The sequence below is a fragment of the Caretta caretta genome, chromosome 4 (assembly GCF_965140235.1).
Source record: "Caretta caretta isolate rCarCar2 chromosome 4, rCarCar1.hap1, whole genome shotgun sequence".
Classification (NCBI taxonomy): Eukaryota; Metazoa; Chordata; order Testudines; family Cheloniidae; genus Caretta; species Caretta caretta.
Genome location: NC_134209.1, coordinates 101,219,591 through 101,244,380, shown reverse-complemented (window position 1 = coordinate 101,244,380; position 24,790 = coordinate 101,219,591). Strand labels below are relative to the sequence as shown.

General features: G+C 43.2%; 1 protein-coding gene across 3 annotated transcripts in view; it reads right to left on the bottom strand.

The window, feature by feature from the left end:
* Window positions 1–24,790, bottom strand: part of SCFD2 (sec1 family domain containing 2) — a 317,624-nt gene that overhangs the window by 264,718 nt on the left and 28,116 nt on the right. For all 3 annotated transcript variants that reach the window (XM_048848286.2, XM_048848287.2, XM_048848285.2), the window contains exon 3: window positions 1,210–1,337. In XM_048848286.2, the coding sequence (XP_048704243.2) occupies window positions 1,210–1,337 (128 nt within the window). The remainder of the gene's footprint in view (window positions 1–1,209; window positions 1,338–24,790) is intronic.

Here is a 24,790-nt window from a genome sequence, read left to right as displayed (position 1 = left end):
CAAAAACAAGCAAGAAACAAACACAACTAAGTATGTTAGTAAAATGTTAAACATAAATTACACATGAAGTGAGAATGTTAATATTTGCATATTAACATTGCATCTCAACATAAATGTAGTATTTCTGATTACTAGTCTATTAATGTAGACTTTAAGTGTATCAGGTGCATAAAGAATATAATAGGTAAGATGAGTGCGTTAGGTTTTTTTTGTATTTCATGACTTGTTTAAATATGTAAGCCTACCATTAACTTCTTGAATTTCAATGTATTTTTGTTTTGTTTTTGTCCAATTAGAATAACATACTCAAAAAGCTGTAAAACCTCTATATCCCGCAGCTAGCATATTTCTAAGGACTCTGACTCATATTAAATTTTGTTTTCAGCTTTTTGTGCGGTGGCCTTGCCTCACAGAAAGCTCAGTTAAAAGAGAGAGAGAGAGAGCGCGAGCGGCACAGATTCCAACAGTTCTGCTACTAGCTAGACTGTCTGCTTGTCGAGAACAGAAGCTCAGCAGACTACTCTCTGTAAACATGCCCCAAACTGTCTTACTTCATAGTACAAAGGAAAGAGGCAACACTAAGCACTTGCATCAGTATATTTATCATCCTCCACGTAACTCTACCACTTTATAGGCTTTTGAATCTTAAAAAAAAAAAGCAAGCTCCAAAAACACAACTGCATCATGCTTGAGCAGAAATTGTTCTCATGCAGCCTCAAAGTTCACCAGAGGCCAACTATGGTGGGATAAGAATTTAGAGAATAATGTAAATGCTTTAAATTAGTGGTCTCCAAACCATGGGACGTGCCCCCTTGAGGGTGGGTGTGGAGAAACATCTGGGAGGGCGCAGTGGGGCACAGGCCAGCCTGCGCAGGGGAGCAGGGAAGGAGCACCACCCAACCCTGCTCTGCCCACAGCTCCGCTCCGGCTCCATCTCCAGCTCCAGCCCCTGGCCACAACTACAGCCCCAGCTCCGCTCCTGGCCCTAGGCCGCCAGCCCCCAGTCCCTAGGCCACAGCTCCCGGCACCCGGGCTGCTGATTCCACTCCTGGCCAAGGGGGGCATGGACACATGCCATTACTGTTAAGGCGGGGCATGAGAGGAAAAGTTTGGGCATCACTGCTTTAAATGCGTGGGACTGAAGGAAGTATGGATGCTGAAATATTCCACATTATAGCCCCCTGGTGAAGGGTATATTATAACGCTTACCCATGTTCATCTTAATGGGCAAGTTTTCTCTACTTGCAGCCTCCACTAGGTGTCTCCTAACTTCCATCACAGCTTCCTTTTGTCTGAGATTCATTAAGGACTCCCAGAGAGCTTTGGCAGCTGGATCACTGTAAAAAAAACAAGAGGGTTACACTAAACATCTGTTGCATAATGAAATAAGTTTAAGGCAACATCTACAGTTTAAACTGCGTGTTCATACGTAGTAACTTCTATGAGGTGGACAGTATATAGACTGGTTTCAGAGTAGCAGCCGTGTTAGTCTGTATTCGCAAAAAGAAAAGGAGTACTTGTGGCACCTTGGAGACTAATAAATTTATTTGAGCACAAGCTTTCGTGAGCTACAGCTCACTTCATCGGATGCATTCAGTGTTAACTTTTAAAAATGGTTACTGTGATTCTATATTAAAAGCTCATACTAGCTTGTTACAAACTGGCATTACAAGTCACACACCAACATTTTCACAGATACTAACAAACTAAAACAAACAAGACAGCTCAGATGTAACCACTATTGTTCACTTCGGAAATATCAACAATACTCTGAAGTTTTTCAAATACTGCAACTGAAGTACAGATAGGCTCGAACTCCAAAGTTTGGGTCTGGATCTTGGTGCAAACATTCCTAAAATTTGGGAGCTGGTGTGCTGATTTGATACAATGGGTATCGTATCTTGGGGCTTTGTTTATTGTCCTCATATTTACATATAAGAAATGAACAATCTGCTATAAATCTTAACAGTTCTTACGTTTTTGGTATCTACAGAACATAAAAATGATTTATAGTTAGCTTTTAATAAAAGACACCTAGTATTTTATTTGGCTCATCTGCATTCATTTCCTCATCAGTATTCTCTCTCACCCAAGATACTGTATTTTATATAATGAATGGCTCCAGTGTTTTCTCTGGAACAAACTTGCCTTAAGCTAAGTCCACGCATATTTTATTTACTGGGTTGGTTTTTTGCTTGTTTGTTTTTTTAAAATAGCTTCCTTCTGTTTTCTCTCAGGAGATTTTTTCCTCCTATTTTTCCTCTAGAGACCCATACCACAAGTTTACTGTATGCCAGAAATAATTGTTTTGTTTTATGAAATACTCGTAATTGAGTTGATACCTGTGTTGTGCTCTCTCCACTGATACGGTCTGGTTATGTTAAGTCCACCATATCATCCTCCAGTGCAGGTCAGAGTACTTTCCAAGCCCCTCTATTAGTAGCCCAAGAATCCCATAATCTCTATTTGGATTTGGCAGGGGGCATGGGGAGAAGTGGAGGACGGGAAGGAAATTAAACACCTCCCTCAGCTAACCAAGGTTGGGGGAGGGAGTGTATATTTTATGTGTGTATGAATGAGAGCACAAGCATTTCATCCCATTAATGTGCTCTGAGAAAGACAATCCAAGCTAAATAGCAGAGAAAAATTGGAGTAAATTGGGGAATAGTCTCCTCAGGGAAATGGCAGGAGACCCATCACTTGAGACATTTAAAAATTAGCCTTGATAAAGTACTAGAAAAATATCCTGCACAGCACGATCCTGCATCAACAGAGGAACTGACTAGATGACCTAAAGAGTCTCTTCATTTCTAATTTCTAGGACACTTATTACATCTCTCTCAGGCCAATGAGATCTGGGGGGACAGCTCCTTCCAGAGACCACCCAGCCCACTTGTGATGCAGCCACAAGCAATACAAGTCACTCCACTTGCAAGGATGGTCTGAGTGCACTGTCATAATGGCCAGCCAGCACCATACTAATCTCTTGTAACATAAAATGGAGTACTTTTTGATACAAGGACTAGAATTCAAGACAAAGCAGAGGTTCCAAGAGTAACTGTATGCTTCAACACAACTTCCTTGAATTAATGCACTGCTATGTTACTTTACACTTATGAATCTTGGATTGTTTGGGTTTACTGCTTAAATTCCTTTCTAGTTATCATCATCATCATACAAAAATGTAACTAACTGACCCTATTCAGACCACTCTTATAGGGCATTGTCTACACGATCATTTTAAAATGTGTCTGAGGGTTATGTTCCTACATAGTTATCCCTTGTTCTAGTTACAACGCTTGTACACTCTGCAGCATACATGGGATCCTAACCAACTTCCCAAACCATGGTATAGCCTTGGACGTGATTTGCTCAAGACTCTGTCTGGACCTTAGCTGTATCCCCATCACACTAGACAATGAAACCATGCTGTAACTGGGTCCCTGACACATAGCATGATGGGGAATCTTCCGCGGTGATAATTTACAATGGTGCTTCAAGGGTGAGGGGGAAGGAGTAGCCCTGGTTGGCTCATCATTCTCCCGGCCCTCCTCTGAATGTTTTCCCACCGTCCCCCACCCCACTCCCTGCCACTGCTTTTTCTCATGTCTGTTTCTCCCTTATGCCTCAGTTATCTATGGACCCATCTAGAGTGTACATCATCAGATGGTTTTACACAATTTTTATTCTGAACATTCTTTCTCCTCTGCTGATTGACTATTTTCTCCAATAATCCCGATCCTCACAGTCTCTTCACTGGAGCACCCTCTCCCATGCTCTTCCATTCTTTGTCCCCCTCTCTCTTACCTCCCTTTCTTTGTTTTTATTCCTTTAGCTAATCCCTTTCAGACTCTCTATTACCAACCCCAAATTTGCAAATATTTTTAATCTGGCTCAAAATATCAGGAAATTGCCTTAAGATCATCTATTTTTTAAAGAAGATAATAAAGTTTGACAGGTTTCAGAGTAGCAGCCGTGTTAGTCTGTATCCCCAAAAAGAAAAGGAGTACTTGTAGCACCTTAGCCCTGGTCTACACTAGGACTTTAGGTCGAATTTAGCAGCGTTAAATCGATGTAAACCTGCACCGGTCCACACAATGAAGCCCTTTATTTCGACTTAAAGGGCTCTTAAAATCGATTTCCTTACTCCACCCCTGACAAGTGGATTAGCGCTTAAATCGACGTTGCCGGCTCGAATTTGGGGTACTGTGGACACAATTCGATGGTATTGGCCTCCGGGAGCTATCCCAGAGTGCTCCATTATGACCGCTCTGGACAGCACTCTCAACTCAGATGCACTGGCCAGGTAGACAGGAAAAGAACCGCGAACTTTTGAATCTCATTTCCTGTTTGGCCAGCGTGGCAAGCTGCAGGTGACCATGCAGAGCTCATCAGCACAGGTGACCATGATGGAGTCCCAGAATCGCAAAAGAGCTCCAGCATGGACCGAACGGGAGGTACGGGATCTGATCGCTGTTTGGGGAGAGGAATCCGTGCTATCAGAACTCCGTTCCAGTTTTCGAAATGCCAAAACCTTTGTCAAAATCTCCCAGAGCATGAAGGACAGAGGCCATAACAGGGACCCGAAGCAGTGCCGCGTGAAACTGAAGGAGCTGAGGCAAGCCTACCAAAAAACCAGAGAGGCGAACAGCCGCTCTGGGTCAGAGCCCCAAACATGCCGCTTCTATGATGAGCTGCATGCCATTTTAGGGGGTTCAGCCACCACTACCCCAGCCGTGTTGTTTGACTCCTTCAATGGAGATGGAGGCAATACGGAAGCAGGTTTTGGGGACGAAGAAGATGATGATGAGGAGGAGGTTGTAGATAGCTCACAGCAAGCAAGCGGAGAAACCGGTTTTCCCGACAGCCAGGAACTGTTTCTCACCCTAGACCTGGAGCCAGTACCCCCCGAACCCACCCAAGGCTGCCTCCTGGACCCAGCAGGCGGAGAAGGGACCTCTGGTGAGTGTACCTTTTAAAATACTATACATGGTTTAAGAGCAAGCATGTGAAAGGATTACTTTGCCCTGGCATTTGCGGTTCTCCTAAGTGTAGTCCTAAAGCCTTTGCAAAAGGTTTCTGGGGAAGGCAGCCTTATTGCGTCCTTCATGGTAGGACACTTTACCACTCCAGGCCAGTAACACATACTCGGGAAACATTGTAGAACAAAGCACTGCAGTGTATGTTTGCTGGCATTCAAACAACATCCGTTCTTTATCTCTCTGTGTTATCCTCAGGAGAGTGAGATATAATTCATGGTCACCTGGTTGAAATAGAGTGCTTTTCTTCAGGGGACACTCAGAGGAGCCCATTCCTGCTGGGCTGTTTGCCTGTGGCTAAACAGAAATGTTCCCCGCTGTTAGCCACAGGGAGGGGGGAAGGTTGAGGGGGTAGTCACGCGGTGGGAGGAGGCAAAATGCGACCTTGTAACGAAAGCACATGTGCTATGTATGTAATGTTAACAGCAAGGTTTACCCTGAAAGAGTGTAGCCACTGTTTTATAAAATGTGTCTTTTTAAATACCGCTGTCCCTTTTTTTTTTCCTCCACCAGCTGCATGTGTTTCAATGATCACAGGATCTTCTCCTTCCCAGAGGCTAGTGAAGCTTAGAAAGAAAAAAAAAACGCACTCGCGATGAAATGTTCTCCGAGCTCATGCTGTCCTCCCACACTGACAGAGCACAGACGAATGCGTGGAGGCAAATAATGTCAGAGTGCAGGAAAGCACAAAATGACCGGGAGGAGAGGTGGCGGGCTGAAGAGAGTAAGTGGCGGGCTGAAGACAGGGCTGAAGCTCAAATGTGGTGGCAGCGTGATGAGAAGAGGCAGGATTCATTGCTGAGGCTGCTGCAGGACCAAACCAGTATGCTCCAGTGTATGGTTGAGCTGCAGCAAAGGCAGCTGGAGCACAGACTGCCACTGCAGCCCCTCTGTAACCAACCGCCCTCCTCCCCAAGTTCCATAGCCTCCACACCCAGACGCCCAAGAACGCGGTGGGGGGGCCTCCGGCCAACCAGCCACTCCACCACAGAGGATTGCCCAAAAAAAAGAAGGCTGTCATTCAATAAATTTTAAAGTTGTAAACTTTTAAAGTGCTGTGCGGCATTTTCCTTCCCTCCTCCACCACCCCTCCTGGGCTACCTTGGTAGTCATCCCCCTATTTGTGTGATGAATGAATAAAGAATGCATGAATGTGAAGCAACAATGACTTTATTGCCTCTGCAAGCGGTGATTGAAGGGAGGAGGGGCGGGTGGTTAGCTTACAGGGAAGTAGAGTGAACCAAGGGGCGGGGGGTTTCATCAAGGAGAAACAAACAGAACTTTCACACCGTAGCCTGGCCAGTCATGAAACTGGTTTTCAAAGCTTCTCTGATGCGTACCGCGCCCTCCTGTGCTCTTCTAACCGCCCTGGTGTCTGGCTGCGCGTAACCAGCAGCCAGGCGATTTGCCTCAACCTCCCACCCCGCCATAAACGTCTCCCCCTTACTCTCACAGATATTGTGGAGCACACAGCAAGCAGTAATAACAGTGGGAATATTGGTTTCGCTGAGGTCTAAGCGAGTCAGTAAACTGCGCCAGCGCGCCTTTAAACGTCCAAATGCACATTCTACCACCATTCTGCACTTGCTCAGCCTGTAGTTGAACAGCTCCTGACTACTGTCCAGGCTGCCTGTGTACGGCTTCATAAGCCATGGCATTAAGGGGTAGGCTGGGTCCCCAAGGATACATATAGGCATTTCAACATCCCCAACAGTTATTTTCTGGTCTGGGAATAAAGTCCCTTCCTGCAGCTTTTGAAACAGACCAGAGTTCCTGAAGATGCGAGCATCATGCACCTTTCCCGGCCATCCCACGTTGATGTTGGTGAAACGGCTCTTGTGATCCACCAGAGCTTGCAGCACTATCGAAAAGTACCCCTTGCGGTTTATGTACTCGGCGGCTTGGTGCTCCGGTGCCAAGATAGGGATATGGGTTCCGTCTATAGCCCCACCACAGTTAGGGAATCCCATTGCAGCAAAGCCATCCACTATGACCTGCACATTTCCCAGGGTCACTACCCTTGATATCAGCAGATCTTTGATTGCGTGGGCTACTTGCATCACAGCAGCCCCCACAGTAGATTTGCCCACTCCAAATTGATTCCCAACTGACCGGTAGCTGTCTGGCGTTGCAAGCTTCCACAGGGCTATCGCCACTCGCTTCTCAACTGTGAGGGCTGCTCTCATCTTGGTATTCATGCGCCTCAGGGCAGGGGAAAGCAAGTCACAAAGTTCCATGAAAGTGCCCTTACGCATGCGAAAGTTTCGCAGCCACTGGGAATCGTCCCAGACCTGCAACACTATGCGGTCCCACCAGTCTGTGCTTGTTTCCTGAGCCCAGAATCGGCGTTCCACGGCATGAACCTGCCCCATTAGCACCATGATGCATGCATTGGCAGGGCCCATGCTTTCAGAGAAATCTGTGTCCATGTCCTGATCACTCACGTGACCGCGCTGACGTCGCCTCCTCGCCCGGTATCGCTTTGCCAGGTTCTGGTGCTGCATATACTGCTGGATAATGCGTGTGGTGTTTAATGTGCTCCTAATTGCCAAAGTGAGCTGAGCGGCCTCCATGCTTGCCTTGGTATGGTGTCCGCACAGAAAAAAGGCGCGGAACGATTGTCTGCCGTTGCTCTGACGGAGGGAGGGGCGACTGACGACACGGCTTACAGGGTTGGCTTCAGGGAGCTAAAATCAGCAAAGGGGGTGTCTTTACATCAAGGAGTATTTCAGGCAGGACTTCACGGAGGGTTCCAATAAGAAATGGTGCACCTAAGTTATCGTTCTTATTGGAACAAGGAGGTTAGCCTGGCCTCTGATTGATACATGGCTAGATTTACCTCGCTGCACCTTCTCTGTGAGTGACTGCAGTGTGACCTAGAGGAATGAGTCCCCTAGACAGGGGAGGAGGCAAATGAGTACAAAACAAATCTGGTCTATTTCTTGTTTTGACCCACTCCATCTATCTTTTACATCTTTGGCTGGCAGCAGACGGTGCAGAAGGACTGCATGCCATCCACATCTCATGGCTGCTCGGCAGAAGATGGTACAGTACGACTGCTAGCAGTCCGTATCGCCTGCCCACTCACCATAAGACGGTTCAATAGGACTGACTGCAGGACTAAAGAGAATGACCTGGTCAAGTCACTCCAAATTTAGTCCCTGCGCCCATGTCTGCCCAGGCGCTCCCAGCCGACGTGGCCAGGAGCACCTCGGACATGACGATGACGGCTACCAGTCGTACTGTACCGTCTGCTACCACAAGGCAAGGGGTTGCTGCTACTGTGTAGCAATGCCGTACCGCGTCTGCCAGCACCTAGGAGACATAGGGTGACGGTTACCTGAGCGGGCTCCATGCTTGCCGTGGTATGGCGTCTGCACAGGTAACTCAGGAAAAAAGGCACGAAACGATTGTCTGCCCTTGCTTTCACGGAGGGAGGGAGGGAACGGGGGCCTGACTATATGTACCCAGAACCACCCGCGACAATGTTTTAGCCCCATCAGGCATTGGGATCTCAACCCAGAATTCCAATGGGCAGCGGAGACTGCGGGAACTGTGGGATAGCTACCCACAGTGCAACGCTCCGGAAGTCGACTCTAGCCTCGGTACTGTGGAAGCGCTCCGCCGAGTTAATGCACTTAATGCACTTAGAGCATTTTCTGTGGGGACACACACACTCGAATATATAAAACCGATTTCTAAAAAACCAACTTCTATAAATTCGACCTTATTCCGTAGTGTAGACATACCCTTAGAGACTAACAAATTTATTCGAGCATAAGCTTTTGTGAGTTACAGCTCACTTCATCAGATGCATGCAGTGGAAAATACAGTAGGGGGATTTTATACACACAGAGAACATGCAACAATAGGTGTTACCATACAAACTGCAAGGAGAGTGATCAGGTGAGGTGAGCTATTACCAGCAGGAGAGAAAAAAAACTTTTGTAGTGAGAATCAAGGTGGGCCATTTCCAGCAGTTGACAAGAACATGAGAGGAACAGTAGGGGGGAAAAATAAACATGGAGAAATAGTTTTACTTTGTGTAATGATACATCCACTCCCAGTCTTTATTCAAGCCTAATTTAATGGTGTCCAGTTTGCAAATTAATTCCAATTCAGCAGTCTCTCGTTGGAGTCTGTTTTTGAAGTTTTTTTATTATAATATTGCCACTTTTAGGTCTGTAATCGAGTGACCAGAGAGGCTGAACTATTCACCGACTGGTTTTTGAATGTTATAATTCTTGACGTTTGATTTGTGTCCATTTATTCTTTTACGTAGAGACTGTCCGGTTTGGCCAATGAATTTTGACGGTCTTTTTGGCTTTCTGGTTTTCGAGAATGCAGAGTTCACATTTTCCTGCTTTTCTTCACAACCACAAGGCTAGAAACTTTTTTTTTTTTAAATGAAAGTAAGCTGTGGTTTTCACACACATGCCTCCAGGAGCTGGGGCTTTATACATAGACATTAAAGGTCTGAAGGGACGAAAAGCACTAAATATAGCAGTGCTCCTGACAAAATTGTGAGAGTTGGAAGAACAGCTGTCTTTCCTTCTCTCCCACCCTGGGCCTACAGTATATTATATTTAAACTTAAATAATCAAATTTAGAAAACCCACCAAAAAGTATATACATTAAAACAGCAAAACATGGAACTTTTATGTTCCACTTGTATGTTATATGTTTTTCCCTCACCCTCTGTCTACCTTTACAGCAGTGTGGTCTAGTGGATAGAGCACAGGACTGGAACTCGGGAGACCTGGGTTCTATTCAGGGGTCAGCCCCCACCATGTTGCACGACAGACACTTGACAAAATTACCGGACTTAGTGACGGACATTGGCGGAGGGAGCTCTGGGCTGAGGCAGGGGTTGGTGTGTGGGAAGGGGTGTTCAGGCTCTGGGCTGGAGGTGTGGGTTCTGGGGTGGGGCCAGAAATGAGGGGTTCGGGGTGTGGGCAGGGGCTCTGGGCTGGAGCAGGAAGTTGGGGGAGTTTGGGGTGCAGAAGGCTGCTCTGGGATGAGACCAAGAGGTTCGGAGGGCAGCAGGGGGATCATGGCTGAGGTTGGGGTACAGGAGGGGGTCAGGAGTGCATGCTCTGGGCGGCGCCTACCTCAAGCAGCTCCCGGAAGCAGCAGCATGTCCCTGCTCCAGCTCCTATGGGGAGGCGCGGCCAGGCAGCTCTGCGTGCTGCCCCATTCCCTGCAGCTCCCATTGGCCACAGCTCCCGGCCAATGGGTTGGTAGCCATGGAGTCAGCATTGTGGGAAGCGGGATAGAGGCAGCGTGCCTGCAGAGCCACCTGGCCGCGCCTCTGCAAGCAACAGCACAGACAGGGAGCTGCCTGAGGTGAGCACCCCCACAGACCTCAAAATTTTTACCACGGACACTTGTGTTCGTGTATAGACACATTGCCGACCCCTGGTTCTATTCCCAGCTCAGGCGCTATCCTGCTGTGTGACCTTGGGCCAGTCACATCCCCTCTCTGTGTTTCAGTTGCCTCATTTGAAAAATGGGGATAATTATAATGACCTCCTTTTGTAAAGTGCTTTGAGATCTACTGATGAAAAGTGCAGTATAAGAGCTAGATATTATTACTTAAATAACAGATTTTTTTTAAAAAAACAAAACAAAAAGAAAAACCACCCAGACTTATGGCTGACTGTTGTACTAAAACAAAAAACTCTATTTTTTTCAGCTATTTCTCATAGCTTTTGACCCAGTGGGTTTTCTTTACTCTTACTGGCTTACGTTGTGGGACTGAGGGTTGTTTTAATGTGCTAAAACAGCATAAAAAGACAAGTGTGGTGAAGTCTTAGAGCTAACTGGGGCCTGCCATATTCCCATGTGCCTGGAGATTTGCACAAATTACAATGAGTATTTCCAGACAAAATTCTGGTTGCTTGAGAAAGAAAAACAGCAAGAAGGGTAAATAACAGTAGAGATACCACAGATGATATTTTTCTTTCTGCAGATGTACCAAGAAACAAATACCCAAGCTCTAGGTCTCTGTATACAAGTATTTTAAAATACAAAAAATGAAATAAGAATCCATAATGCAAAATATTTGATTGCTCAAGGCCAACGCTCTCAAAAATAATTCACTTAACAATTCAGAATGCCTCATCAATAATACTCCACAAGCAGCAATCCCCAATCCCTCATGTTACCCCTTCCTGAAAAGCCTGAGAAAGCAAATAAGCCGTGCAGCATGCCCTGACAGTGAACAAATATAGACACTATGGGTATAAGCCTGGATCTGAGCCCAGGCTCAAGCCAAACCCCACTTAGACAATCGCACTGCAAATGTGCTAACCTCGGGCTCATACCCAGGGTCCCAGGACCCTGCAGGGCTGGAGAGTTCAAGCCCATGATAAGCTGGGATCTAAGGTCTGAGCCCAATTGCTTTCCTGTGTGCAAACAGCCCCAGCTTCACATGGGTCCTGAAAGTCCTCCAGATGTATCCCAGAATGCCTGGCAGCAAAGGAGCAGTGCTGCAGGCAGCCAGCCCAGTGTCCGAGTACCATTACTGCCTGGCTGAGAGCGCTACCCTTTCCTGCCCCAGCTCCTCGTCACTGCTGTGTGGAGTTTGCCCCAAGCAGGGAACAGAGCTGACAGGTGGGAGGAGGCTCCCAGGCAGCGGGATGCTGGGGGAGGGTCATCCATCTCCTGGGCATGCTGAGCCGGGAGCCCTGCCACTCCCCATCCCTGCAGGGTGGTGCTTGGTTCCCACTCTGCTCTCTGGCCCTTACTCCTGGGACCTGCCTGCCTTCCATGGGGTTGCGTGCACTGTCACACTGGCGAGTGGGAGCCATCCCCAAAACTTCCATGCAGACTCCTGCAGCAGTGGCCCTGGTACCTCCTCAGTGCAGGGAAGTTTTGAAGCTGGCTCCCACTCACTGTCCTCACAGTGCACACAGCCCAAAGAGGGTGGGATCAAGTGGCTGCCCTGCAGGAAAGAGTGCAGCAGAGCTCCCAGCTCAATACAGCTGTGGGAGGGATGACTCCCAACACTGCAGCCACTCCCCACCCATACAGAGCTGCTGCCTGGTCCTGCTCCACTTTCTGTTCCTTACTCCTGGGTCTCCCCTACCCTCACCGGGGCTGCATCTGAAGGGGCACCTGGGCAGTGTGCACTGTGAGGTCAGTGAGTGGGAACCAGCTCCCAAACTTCCCCATAGACTCCCAGGGATCCCATATCCCTGCCTCCCAGGGTGTGGCAGGGGCAGGGATAAGGGATCCCTGGAGGGTGCTGGAGCACACAGCAACCTAAGCTCAGGGGTGCACTTCTCCACTTCATAGCTTGCAGCAGCCAGGCTGGGGAGGGGGAAGTGTTTTTCCTCTGATGCCCTCATTTTATGTCAAACTTCAAAACAAACAGAAAAAAAATTAATAAAAAAACAACCAAACACACCTGCATTGCACATTCCATCTTAAACATTAAGAATAGTAAAGTTTCACTTTAATAGTTTGACAGCCCTGGAGACAGATGTCCTAATTATCCTCAGAATAGGGGCATTTTCCTGCCAATGTGATTCAGCCTAGAGGTGTGGAGTCCAATTCTCAGATTAGATGATAGTTCAGTATAAAGCCTTCTCAAGCTGCTGTTGTTCTACTGAGACAGCCACGAGAGGAGCTAATTATGTGGTCATCTATTCATGTGCTCCTTATGGACACGTGAGTCCTATCAATACCATCATCACAGCTGGGAAACAGGGAAGGCAGTAGAGATTTCCCACAGTGGCAATACATTCCTAGGGTGAGAGTGTTGATACTGGGGGATGGGAAGAGGCGCTAGGCACTCTGGGATACGTTTACTTAGAGTTGGGTCAATGCACTGCAGTGTGGACGCCAGAGCCTTAGGTTTGAGCACAGGTTAGAAAATTCTTAACCTAGGGTTAAAATGCATGGTAGACATTCAAGCCCAGAGTTCCCTGACACGGGTCAGCTGACTTGAGTCCCACTAACCCTGGACTTACACGGCTGTGTTGACAAAGCCTATGAGACCAAGGGTGCAGGGGGAAGTCAGCTCCAGACCCTAGGATTTCTGCAAAGAAAACTCCTCAGCGAGCAGCCCCTTCCATTTCAACCCACCAGCAATTAGCTCAGGCACCTCCGCTGATCACTACTGCCCTAATATTATACATGGTGAGTGGCCGTCTTTCAGGGCCTCCAACCAGTTAGGGCTTTCTATGTCAAAAGCAACTTCTTAAATTCCATTTGGAAGCTATCCTGGATCTGATGTGAATTTTGGATCACTGATGTAACATGCTTCTCAGGTTAAACACTCTTTAATAAGTAGGTAAATATATGCGGCATGAACTTAACAATTCCAAATGATGTTAAGGTGCATCCTCATGCAGAGTACGTTGAAACAGTCAGACCTCAAAGAGATATCATCAGTCGTCTCAAAATGTGTGAAACCAAAACCAAAACCAGGAAGGCAGAGTCTTTTCCATTCCAGTTCTCTGGGCTGGTCAACTCAATCTCCTGGTTTCAACCAATACCTCTCAGTGTTTTGGATAGCCAATAGGATAATTCAATTTACATATCTAGAGATGCTAAATAAAAGAAATCAAGTATTTGCAGTAGGCCCTATATTTCCCTATATAGAGAGAATATTGCAAAACCTGGGGTAAAGTAATTTAATTATTTACGGTAAAATTGGCAAATTTTTAAGGGTGAGCAGTGTATTCTTTCTCCCCGCTTAAAGAGAGATTAAAATATTACCTGATATCCAAACAGGGAACAAAACAAAACAACAGCATCCAAGAGTAAAACTTTGAGGGACAGAGGCGACACTGAGCAGATTTGAGAGATTTTGGCCCAGATCCACAAAGGTATTTAGGTTCCTTACTTCCAGTGAAATCAATAGAAGTTAGGAGCCTAATAAACTTTCAGGATCTGGGTCTTTGTGATTAGAAAATTTTTGGGACGATAAAAAAGCAACTGTAATGTTTGCTACTGAAAACTGGAGTATGCTGTGCTGCTTTCCTAATTAACAGTTATGTGCTATGCTTTATGGCTGAAAAGCTAATGAAACAATTAACCAGGAAAGCTAGCAGAGGCAAATGTGCACACAGCAAAAATGCGCCAGTTTTTAAAAATTATATGACCAGCAAAAGAATTTTCTCTCTCTCAAAATACCATCCCTTCAGCCATACATGAAGCTATACGGGGCATTGCTCCGCGGCAATTTTGCATAAAGTGAAATACTACATTTTTACAGTGTTCTCTTACAGCTGTAAAATCCATAGATATACCAGCAGACTGGCATCGTCCTGGGAAAGTGGACTCCACCCAGAATGTATAGCTTTACCAATCTATGTCAAAAGGCTCCTCAAGATTTTAAACTAGACTTTTATAGATTAAGAATGTTCTATCAGTGAACAGCCTGGCACCAAGAGTAAATCCTGTCTTTCACCAGTGCTACTTCAATCTGGATAAAGCACTTGAAATAGTTATGGCATGCAATAAATGTCAACTGGAGTTTGCTAGAAACTAACAGGAAATGCTAATCATAAGATAAAATGTGAGTCTGTTTTCATTTATAAGAAGGTTGTTAAGTAGTGAATCATGGGAATGACTCAATGAAGTGCAAAGTAGAAAAATGGAGTGAGTAGAGGGAGAAAAAAAACATATCCCATGGGTCACCAATACCTGATCTTCCAAAATGAATCTGCTAATACGTATTGTTTATTCATGGCACGAGACCAATTTACTCACATATGTTTTAGTAGGTCACATCACTTTTTGTTAGCACAACCTAGTGTCCTAGTGTTAGGACAAACTAGTTATTAAAATAATTTAAACAGAACAACTCAGTCGCAATTGCCAAAACCACTGAAAAATAGCCTGTTTTTGCATTGTGCATCACATTGCAGCAAGTGCTAGCAGCTGATTGATTTAAAGAGTAACACAAAAATGTTGAGATGTACCCTTTTGCAGTTCCTCTCCCCAATTGCAGCTCCAGAGAATGGTTTCAACTTAAAAAAAGAATTAGCTCCACAATTTGTCCAGTGAATATACATGTAATGAGTACAATAGTAAACGGATTAGAACATGGAGAAGGGTCTTTCTTTGCTGCCTGTCCCTTTTGTAACTTGGACAAAGTTACCAAGTTGTGTTTTAGAATCCCAAACTAAATGAAACACAGAGATAGGATCATCTTATTTGCCACTATTATTCAAAGCAAAGAATGGAAGAGAAAGTCCCTCTCCGCTCACTGTCTTCCTATTCCCTCCCATAGTGCTCTTACCCTCCTCCTTTTTCATCTTTGGTTCCTGTACTCTCACCCCAAGTAGTTTATTCTGATCACACAGACACTGATTTTACACTTCTGTACCTCTACTGACTTAAATACAGTTCTCTCCCCCAGCTCCTCTTTCCCGCCATCTCCTGCTGCTTTACATATCTGTATATGTTATCAGAGGCATTTTGTGAACCACAATATTCACAATGCACTTACCTGTGGCTACAGTGGATTTTACTTTTAATTTTTTATTACAAAAGCAAAACAAAATATAAACCATTACGTTTTAATATTCTTAAAATTAACAAAATTCTTTACACTCATAGAACCTTACATTCAAAGAACCCTAAATCACTTTAATAATATTAACGTTCACAACAACCCTTAAGTATTACAACACATATTTTACACAGAGGAAAATGGGAGGAACAGAAGTTAAGCAACTTGCCCAAGGTCAGAAAGAGAGCCTGACAAAAGCAAAGAATAGAACTCAGGGTTGAAACCTTGGCCGCCTCTGACATCTATCAGTGTTTTGCCAGGGATTTCACCACAGACATTTTTAAGGCTTGCGTCTTATTTTTACCATGTAGTCTCACTACCTAATAAACCAGTACAACCACCAGCTATCGCTAATGTGCTACTATTCCACATTTGTGCTTTTTAAAAAAATTGTACACACAAGTATGTAACATCACATTCATCATTAAGGTTAAGAAAGATAGACATATATAACAAGACTTCTCAGTAAGAGCAATGCCATTTGATCCTTGTAGAATAAGATTTTTTTTTTTAATGACACCCAATTTACTGCAGATTCCTCTTTCTTTCGTAAAGGGCTTCATACATTTCATAAAAATGAGAAGGGGAAAACATCATTCTGTATTCTAAATTTTTGATTGCCTATCCAGTGTAATTTTACACGTAAACAAGTTTTGTTTAAATTAGAAAACTCTTGTATGTGACACTATATCCATGAAAACAGGGTGGTTTGTAACAGAAGTTAAGCTGCAATTTTTATACTTCATGCCAGAGGATGCTATTGTTATCCTCTAAGTTGGGGGCTCCGCACAGTTGAAGTAGCGACATGAACTTAGAAGCTGACATGTAATTAGACAAGGAAACTTATTACCAAGGTAACAGGGGGCATATACAGAAGGTATTGTACTGAAACATACTCTTCCTCATCCCGATTACCCCTGCTTAGAAAGGATTGGCCTGTATGTAAATTTACATATATATTTTTTTTAAATTCCTTTCCCCTTTGAAAGAGCATTTGTCCCTGTTCTTAGATTATGAAGGGCCAGACAGGACCACTGTGATCATCCGATGACTCTGGTTTGCTCTCCTGCATAACACAGGACATAAGGCTTCCCTAAATTAATTCCTGTTTGAACTATAAAAAGAAAAGGAGGACTTGTGGCACCTTAGAGACTAACAAATTTATTTGAGCATAAGCTTTCGTGAGCTACAGCTCACTTCATCGGATGCACAGTATATATTATAGAAAAACATCCACTCTTGACTTAAAAATGTCCATTGATGGCGAATCCATCACAACCCTTGGTAAATTGTTTCAATGGCTCATTACCCCCATTGTTTTAAAAGTTGCACCTTACTTCTAGCCTAAATTTGACTATCATCCACTTCCAGCCATTGGTTCTTATACCTTTGTAAACTAGATTGAAGAGCCCTCTATTACCAAATTTCTGTCCTCCATGCAGATACTTACAGATTGTGATCAAGTCACTCCTAAAGATTCTTTCCGATAGATTGAGCTCCTTGAGTCCATCACTATAAGGCCTATGTGACAGAGTACTGAGAGCCAGGAGCTGACTGAGAGCACTGATCACTTCAGCATTAATTAGTACCCCCAGATTGGATTGGGGTCTGATGAACTACAGAGCTAATTATCCATTACCTGAGAAGGTAGTTAGAAAGCCCTGGAAGAGGCTGTAGAGTCCAGAGGAAGTAAGAGCTCAGGGCAGTGAGATCTCTTTCTTTCCCTTCCTGGAGAAAGGGTGGACCAAAGAGAACTGCAGCGTTGCTGCACAGGGTAATGATTGTGGTTTGGTAGAGGTAATATAAATAAAACTCAAAGAACTGTTAAACAAAAAGTAGAACTTGCCCCTTTACAACATGTTTTCCAATTCTATAATCATCCTCGTGGCTCTTCGCTCAACCCTCTCCAAATTATCAACATCCTTCTTCAAGTGTGGACAGCAGAACTGGACACAATATTCCAGCAGCAGTTGCCCGAGTGCAGTGGCTCTCAAATTTTTTTTACTGGTGACCCCTTTCACACAGCAAGCCTCTGAGTGCGACCCCCCTTTATAAATTAAAAACACTTTTTTATATATTTAACACCATTATAAATGCTGGAGGCAAAGCGGGGTTTGTGGTGGAGGTTGACAGCTCACGACCCCCCATGTAATAACCTTGCGACCCCCTGAGGGGTTTGAGAACCCCTGCCCTAGCATCTAACACAGCGGTAATGTAATCTTCCTATTCCTTCTCAGTGTTCCCCTGTTTATAATACACCATAACACCTATATCCTTTTCAGAATCACTACTTCCCAGAATAGATTCCCCTATCCTATAAGTATGTCCTACGTTCTTTGTTCCTAGATGTATGACTTTACATTTGGCTATAGTGAAACACAGTTTGCTTGCGCCCAGCTTACCAAACAATCCCGAGTGCTCTGTATCAGTGACCTGGCCTCATCTTTATTTACCAGCCCTCCTATCTTTGTGTCAGCTGCAAACTCTGGCAGTGATGATTTTGTTTTCTTCCAGGTCATTAATAAAATGTTAAATAGCATACAACTAAGAACCAACCCCTGTGCGATCCCACTATAAACACACCTGCTCAGTGATTATTCCCCATTTACAATTGCCTTTTGAGACCAATCATTTAGCCAGTTTTTAAATCCATTGAATGTGTCTTATGTTTATTTTGTATACTTCTAGTTTCTTAATCAAAATGTTGTGTGGTACCAAGTCAAATGCCTAACAGAAGACAAAGTATATAACATTATATCAACGCCATGATCTTTCTCAACCAAACATGTAGTCTCATCAAAAATAATCAGGTTAGTTTGACAGGATCTATTCTCCATAAACCCAGGATGACTGGTATTAATTATATTAACCTCCTTTAATCCTTTATTAATCCATTCTGTATCAGTAGTTTCATCAATTTTGCCCAGTATCGACATTAGGCGGACAGGCCTATAATTACCCAGGTCAACCCATTTACCCTTTTTAAGTGTTGGCACAACATTAGCTTTCTTCCAGTCCTCTGGAACCTCCTCACTGTTCCAGGACTTATTGGAAAACCAACAGTAACAGTCCTGCCAGCTCCTCGGAGAGCTCTTTTAAAACTAAATTAGGAGACAGTACCCGTGACCCTTGCTTCCGCATCAGAGCTCTTGTTACTCAAGTGGAATAAGAAGGAAGTTTTAACTTTTTTTTTTTTTTTTAAACTGTTTAAATTGCTTATTATGCACAGGAGCAAGGAGAAGTGGAGAAGAGGGTATGTGGAGTAGTATGAGTGAAAAATGATGGGGAAGAATGGCAAGCAAGTGGCACTCATGTCTGCTCCTGGAATCCTGAAGGTGACAGCTGGAATATAGGGGTTTGCATAAGTGAGAAAACATCTGAACCATTGGGAGTCAGTAACTGTACAGCATTCCTGCCCTGATTAGCTCACACAATTGCATTTCAATATAACTGAATATAACCATTTACCACTTTTTTAATCATTTCTTTTATATATAAAAATGGAAGGACCATGAGACATATTGCACAGATTCTGTGGTTTCCAAGTCAACAGAACTACTTCACTTGATGTTTATGAAGCTCAGTTAATTGTGTATATTTTTGCAAAAAGGAAAAAAGTCAGTACGGATTAAATTAGAGCTTCATTAATTCTTCATCGCTGCCCAAGACCGAGTGATTGCTCAGAAAATGACCAGGTAGCCAGAGTATCTTTCACAGAAATGATGCATTAACTCCCAAGTTTGTTTTAAAAAGGAGGAAGCAACTTCCACATTAATTGCTAAGTAGTTCAAAAAATAATAATGTGATTGTTAGATTTTTTTTCTTGCTGTAACTATCTTCTATGATCAGCAATGTGTCATTTGAACCCTGATGAACTGTGATAAGCCCAAGACTGTGACTGGAGGTATAGAGTTTGACTACAAGCCCTAATCAAGGGCCAATGCACAGAGAGTCACAATTTCCCTCCTAGTTCCCTTGCTACTTCAGGGAGCAGTAACAGTACTCAATCTAAATCTAGTGTAGTATATATATATTCCAAAAAAGCAGCAAAGAGTCCTGTGGCAGACGTATTGGAGCATGAGCTTTTGTGGGTGAATACCCTGTGCAAGGCTCTCATCCTCCCAAGTGCATGATGTGGGAACATATCAGCTCTGCAGAACCCACTTGCCTTATCATGCAGACAGCCATGATGCTGGTAGTTAGCACAGGAGTGTAACGGGGGTCCTGAGTCACTGCATTATCCAGGTCACAATTTGGTCCTGACTTAGCTGCACTCCTTTATTTCATTTTTATGAAAGTGACAATGTGGCTCTCATACATATGTAATGTAACTGGCTCCAGAGAGGGACATGTTTTTAGATTTTGTTTTTCAAAAATAAATCCCTGGCATTACTGTATATGCATCAAGAGAACAAATGTACACTTTGCTAGATACAATTAACTAGAATTTATTTAACTGAGTGCATGGCAATGATTTCGCCTAAAGAAACTAAAAATAAGAACAAAACATTTAATTCCCGAACTAACATAATGGCTAATCCAGGGTTTGTAATACTAATGGGATTATTTCTAAGATAATCGAAGACAACTTTTTAAAACCACTAAGATGGCTCATGTTAGTTGGCTGAACTTTTAACTTGAGGGAAAAGTCCACTCATGATGATTCACCTTGTCGATTACAGGAAGAGTTAGTAGTTAGAGGCTCAGTTGAGCCATTAACTACAACATGTAACACTTATTAACAACATCTGTCTCACAATCATAGAATTATAGTACAGGACTTGATCTTCATTTGGATTTACTGTGTTTAAACGCCCTCAATGCATGGATTTTTCTAAAATCACCACATGCAAATGGATATTTGGAAAAAAAAACAACAGATATCCAATATTAAAGAATATATATGTTTTCCTGAATAAATTAAGCTTATTTCCCAGTCATTCCAAACCCTCAAGCCACTAGGTTGGTGTAATCTGCTCTAGACTCAACTGTGCCTGTGTATTTTGGCACAGTCTCAAAACTTTGAGGTTATTGTTTGATTTATGTGCCAAAAGTCCACAGATAAAGAACTAGTGACAGGCTGCTAGCTTCAGCCTTTACATGGGCTATTTGGACAGACTTGCCCCTCACCCGCTTTCTGCATTTACTCAAGGAAGACTGTGTCACATCAAGATCAAGTTATCCAATTAGCCTATTGTTAGCATAACTAGATTGATAAGTCTAGCAATTCACTGAAAGTCACTGAAAGTGCTCTTGCCTTTGTTAAAAACATAACTTTTCTGTGTCTGAACCACATGAAACGTTTTTCTTAAATTTGCATTTTTCTACAGAGTGAAAAGCAATGTTTAAGCAATAATCACATGGCAGAAGACTGAAGGTAAGACTCAGAAGAAGAAATCACAAGTTTGTTTTTAATCAAAATGAAATAGGAGCACATCAGAATAACAGCAACAGACTTTGTATGAAAAAACTAAAATGGTTTAACATAGGCCAATGCAAACCATGAATATGGGTATTAGCAGCAAATGAGCCCTATAGTCTTGTGTTTTTTTTTTTAAATGAAAATGTATCTGAAAGTAGGAGCCTTTTATAAGATGACTTTGATTAAAGTGGAAAGTCCGATAGTTCTGAATCTTCAGCCAATGTGTTATAGAATGAAATTAAAGAAAAAGAAAATTCATGCTGAATATCCAGAAAGTTTCCTGAGAGTGAGGTCTATTAAACTGTGGAATGTCTCTTAAGAGAAATGGTCGAAGCATCTTTTGCTTGAATCTTTTAAAACTAGACTGCCTAAGACTTTAGTGAATACACAGTAAAGGATCATTCTTGAATTGACAGGGAGTGAATTAATGTAAATGACCTCATAGACCTTTTCCAACACTGGCTTCTATGAGATACAGAAGAGACTTATTAGGTGATTAGGAATTGCCAGAGTTGTTGGGCAAATGGTCTTTGTGCAGTTCTAGTTTCTAGAATGTTTTGATATCCTTTTATATTAAAGGCATTATATAAATGTAATATTATTTGATTCGGTTATATTCATTATGTTATATGTCAAATGAGAATATCATTTGAAAATTAAACTAACATGCTGGCTCTATTGGTTAGTGTAGTTTAATTCCAGTTTAACTATCCATAGTAGCAAAGAGAGCTTATACTGAGAAAAATGCAATAAATCTTATTTCCAGGAAGATAACAACTAACAGATCTGTAATAAGCTGACTCACACCAGCGTATCAGTTTGATGAAGGACTTTAAGGAGGACCTTGCATTTTAGCTCCTCTTACTGCTGCACCACTGTGTGGCTGAAGGGGACCAAAAAAGAAGAAATATGCCTCAATTTCTTTAAGAGAATAAGTTTTTTGGTACAAACGGATTAACTGGTTTAGGCATACATTTCAGGGGCATGGTGTAGTGGAGACAGTGGTTTTTCAATTGGAAACAGCTGTGAATAACCCAAGGCTTTAACATTCCTGGAATTCTTCCAAATTCTAGTGGTGACCAGGATTTGGAGGTTTGAGACCAACTAGTAAGAGTATTGTTTTATTCAGTTAATTGATGATGGAAGAAGGTTTCTTTTTGGGGGAGGGGGGGAAGGAGACAATCAGCTAAAGTGTGTTAATAGTTTTCAAGATATGTTGTGCTACAACATTTTTCAAAACACCACACTCTTAAAGCAAACAGGAAAAGTCACTCAGAAGACCCACCACTTCCTCTCACCAGTGGTGCCAGTTCCATTCAAGATAAGTTTCTCTTCTTAATCAGATGAGAATGACTAACACAGTAGTTATGTGCAAGGAGTAAATGGTACCTATACATTTTTTTAAACACAAAAGAACAGCTACAAATTTCCCCAAACAAAAACCTATATATTTGTTACCAGCCTGGGGTTCACAAGCTTCATTATTAGTAAATATTATTCCAAGTATTCTTTAACAAGACAAAAGATCCAGCTAATATTTTAGCTTTCTGTTCCAGAAAGCATTGGAAAGACAAACCAAGATCTGAATTAGTGAATTCTTAAAGATCTAGTACAGATCATTGACTTTAAAATGTATTCATAGCATTTAGCAGATAAAATCAGGGCTTTGGAGCTGTGCTCCAGCTCCGCTCCAGCTCCAGGCAAAAACCTGCAGCTCCACTGCTCCGGAGCTCTTCCGCGGGCTCTGCTCCAAAGCCCTGGATAAAATACAAAAAATTATAATACAGGCTGCCTGTCAGGCCTCTCTTGGGTACCCACAGCTTTAGAGGTAGCTGAAAGAACAAGGAAGCCTTTTAGAAAAAGTTCTGTATTATGGTCAAACATGAGCTTGCACATAGGTCTGCACTGTGACTCTCCCCAAATGAAATGGAGTATTTACAAATGTATGCTGGTTAAGAATAAACAAGCAAATTTTCAAATGACCAGTAGTGGTAATTTGCTGTAAGAATCTTGACAGGTTTCAGAGTAACAGCCGTGTTAGTCTGTATTTGCAAAAAGAAAAGGAGTACTTGTGGCACCTTAGAGACTAATCAATTTATTTGAGCATAAGCTTTCGCGAGCTACAGCTCACTTCATCGGATGCATAAAGGGGAAAATGCAGTGAGGATGTTTTATACACACAGACCATGAAAAAATGGGTGTTTATCACTTCAAAACGTTTTCTCTCCCCCCCACCCCACTCTCCTGCTAGGGTGGGGGGAGAGAAAACGTTTTGAAGTGATAAACACCCATTTTTTCATGGTCTGTGTGTATAAAACATCCTCACTGCATTTTCCCCTTTATGCATCCGATGAAGTGAGCTGTAGCTCGCGAAAGCTTATGCTCAAATAAACTGGTTAGTCTCTAAGGTGCCACAAGTACTCCTTTTCTTTTTGTAAGAATCTTGTTCTCCATATACCAAGAGAGTATAGGAATGCAGGTAATCAGACAGACTTTCATCATTTGACTACAGAATAGCATCTTTTCTCTTGGCTGGTCTGCTTGCATTACCTTTAGCTGCATGTTCAGAGAGCCTATAGACACTGGGAAGTGCCAGCCACCACCAGAGAATTTGAAGTTTAAAGTAATTTTGAAGTTTAAAGTAATTTATACCACAATTTTTAGTTGTTTTATTACATCAATGTTTTGAAGGAGTTAATTTTGTAACTAACTGCCATGCACAGCATAATGGTGAAAATTTACATGTATGGAGAAGCATGTACATTAAAACATACAATGTACTTAATCGTAAAAGAATTAGGCATGATAAAGGGGAAATTATTTGCTTCGGAGCGAAGAAAAAATATTTAGTTTCATAAGATGTACTTAAAGATAACTGCACTGAGAGTGAAATCCTGGCCCTGCTGAAGTCAATGGAAGTTTTGCCAATGACTTCTACTAAGCCAGGATTCATCTTGAGTCTTTTAAACGGGGAAGTTATTTACCTTTGTAACTGGAGTTCTTTGAGATGTGTGGTCCCTATGTATATTCCAGTGTGGGGTACGCATGCATGCTCTCGAGACTGGAATTCTTGCAAGCAGTGTCAGTTGGTCCGTGCCTTCCCCCTGCTCTCCTTGTACTCTACACAGAGGATACAAAGGGTGAGGGGGACCAATGGCTTCTTCAGTTCCTTCTCTAATGCAAATCTAGCCAAGATCCAAACCAGAGGGGAAGGAGAACGGGTAGTGGAACGCACATAGGGTACATACATCTCAAAAAACTCCAGTTACAAAGGTAAGTAACTTCCCTTTCTTCTTTGAGTGCTGGTTCCTATGTCTGTCTATTCTACTGTGGATGACTGACGAGCAATACTCAAAGAGGAGGAAGGTGCAAGGATGCAGATAGTATAGCTACTTGTAAAACCGCTGCCCCAAAGGATGCGTCAGCAGGGAGTCTTGAACTAAGGCTTAATGTCTCCATGAACTTCAAGTAGCTGCCCTGGAAATGTCAAGCAGGGTTAGCTCTTGAAGTAAAACCACTGAAGCCGCTTCTGCCCTTAGAGAGCGCGAGCCCTCACCCCATGTAGGGGAGGAAGCCATGTCAACTGATAACAGTATAGGATACAGCCAGAGATCCATTTAAAGATCCTCTGAGATGGGATAGTCTAACCTCAGACTTGTTCTGCCACAGCAATGAAAAACCTACGCGACATTCTGATCTGTTTTGTTCTTTGCAGATAGAATGTCAATGCTCGTCACACGTCAAGGAAATGAAGTCTCCTCTCCTCACTAGAGGTATGGGGCTTTGGAAAAAATACAGGTA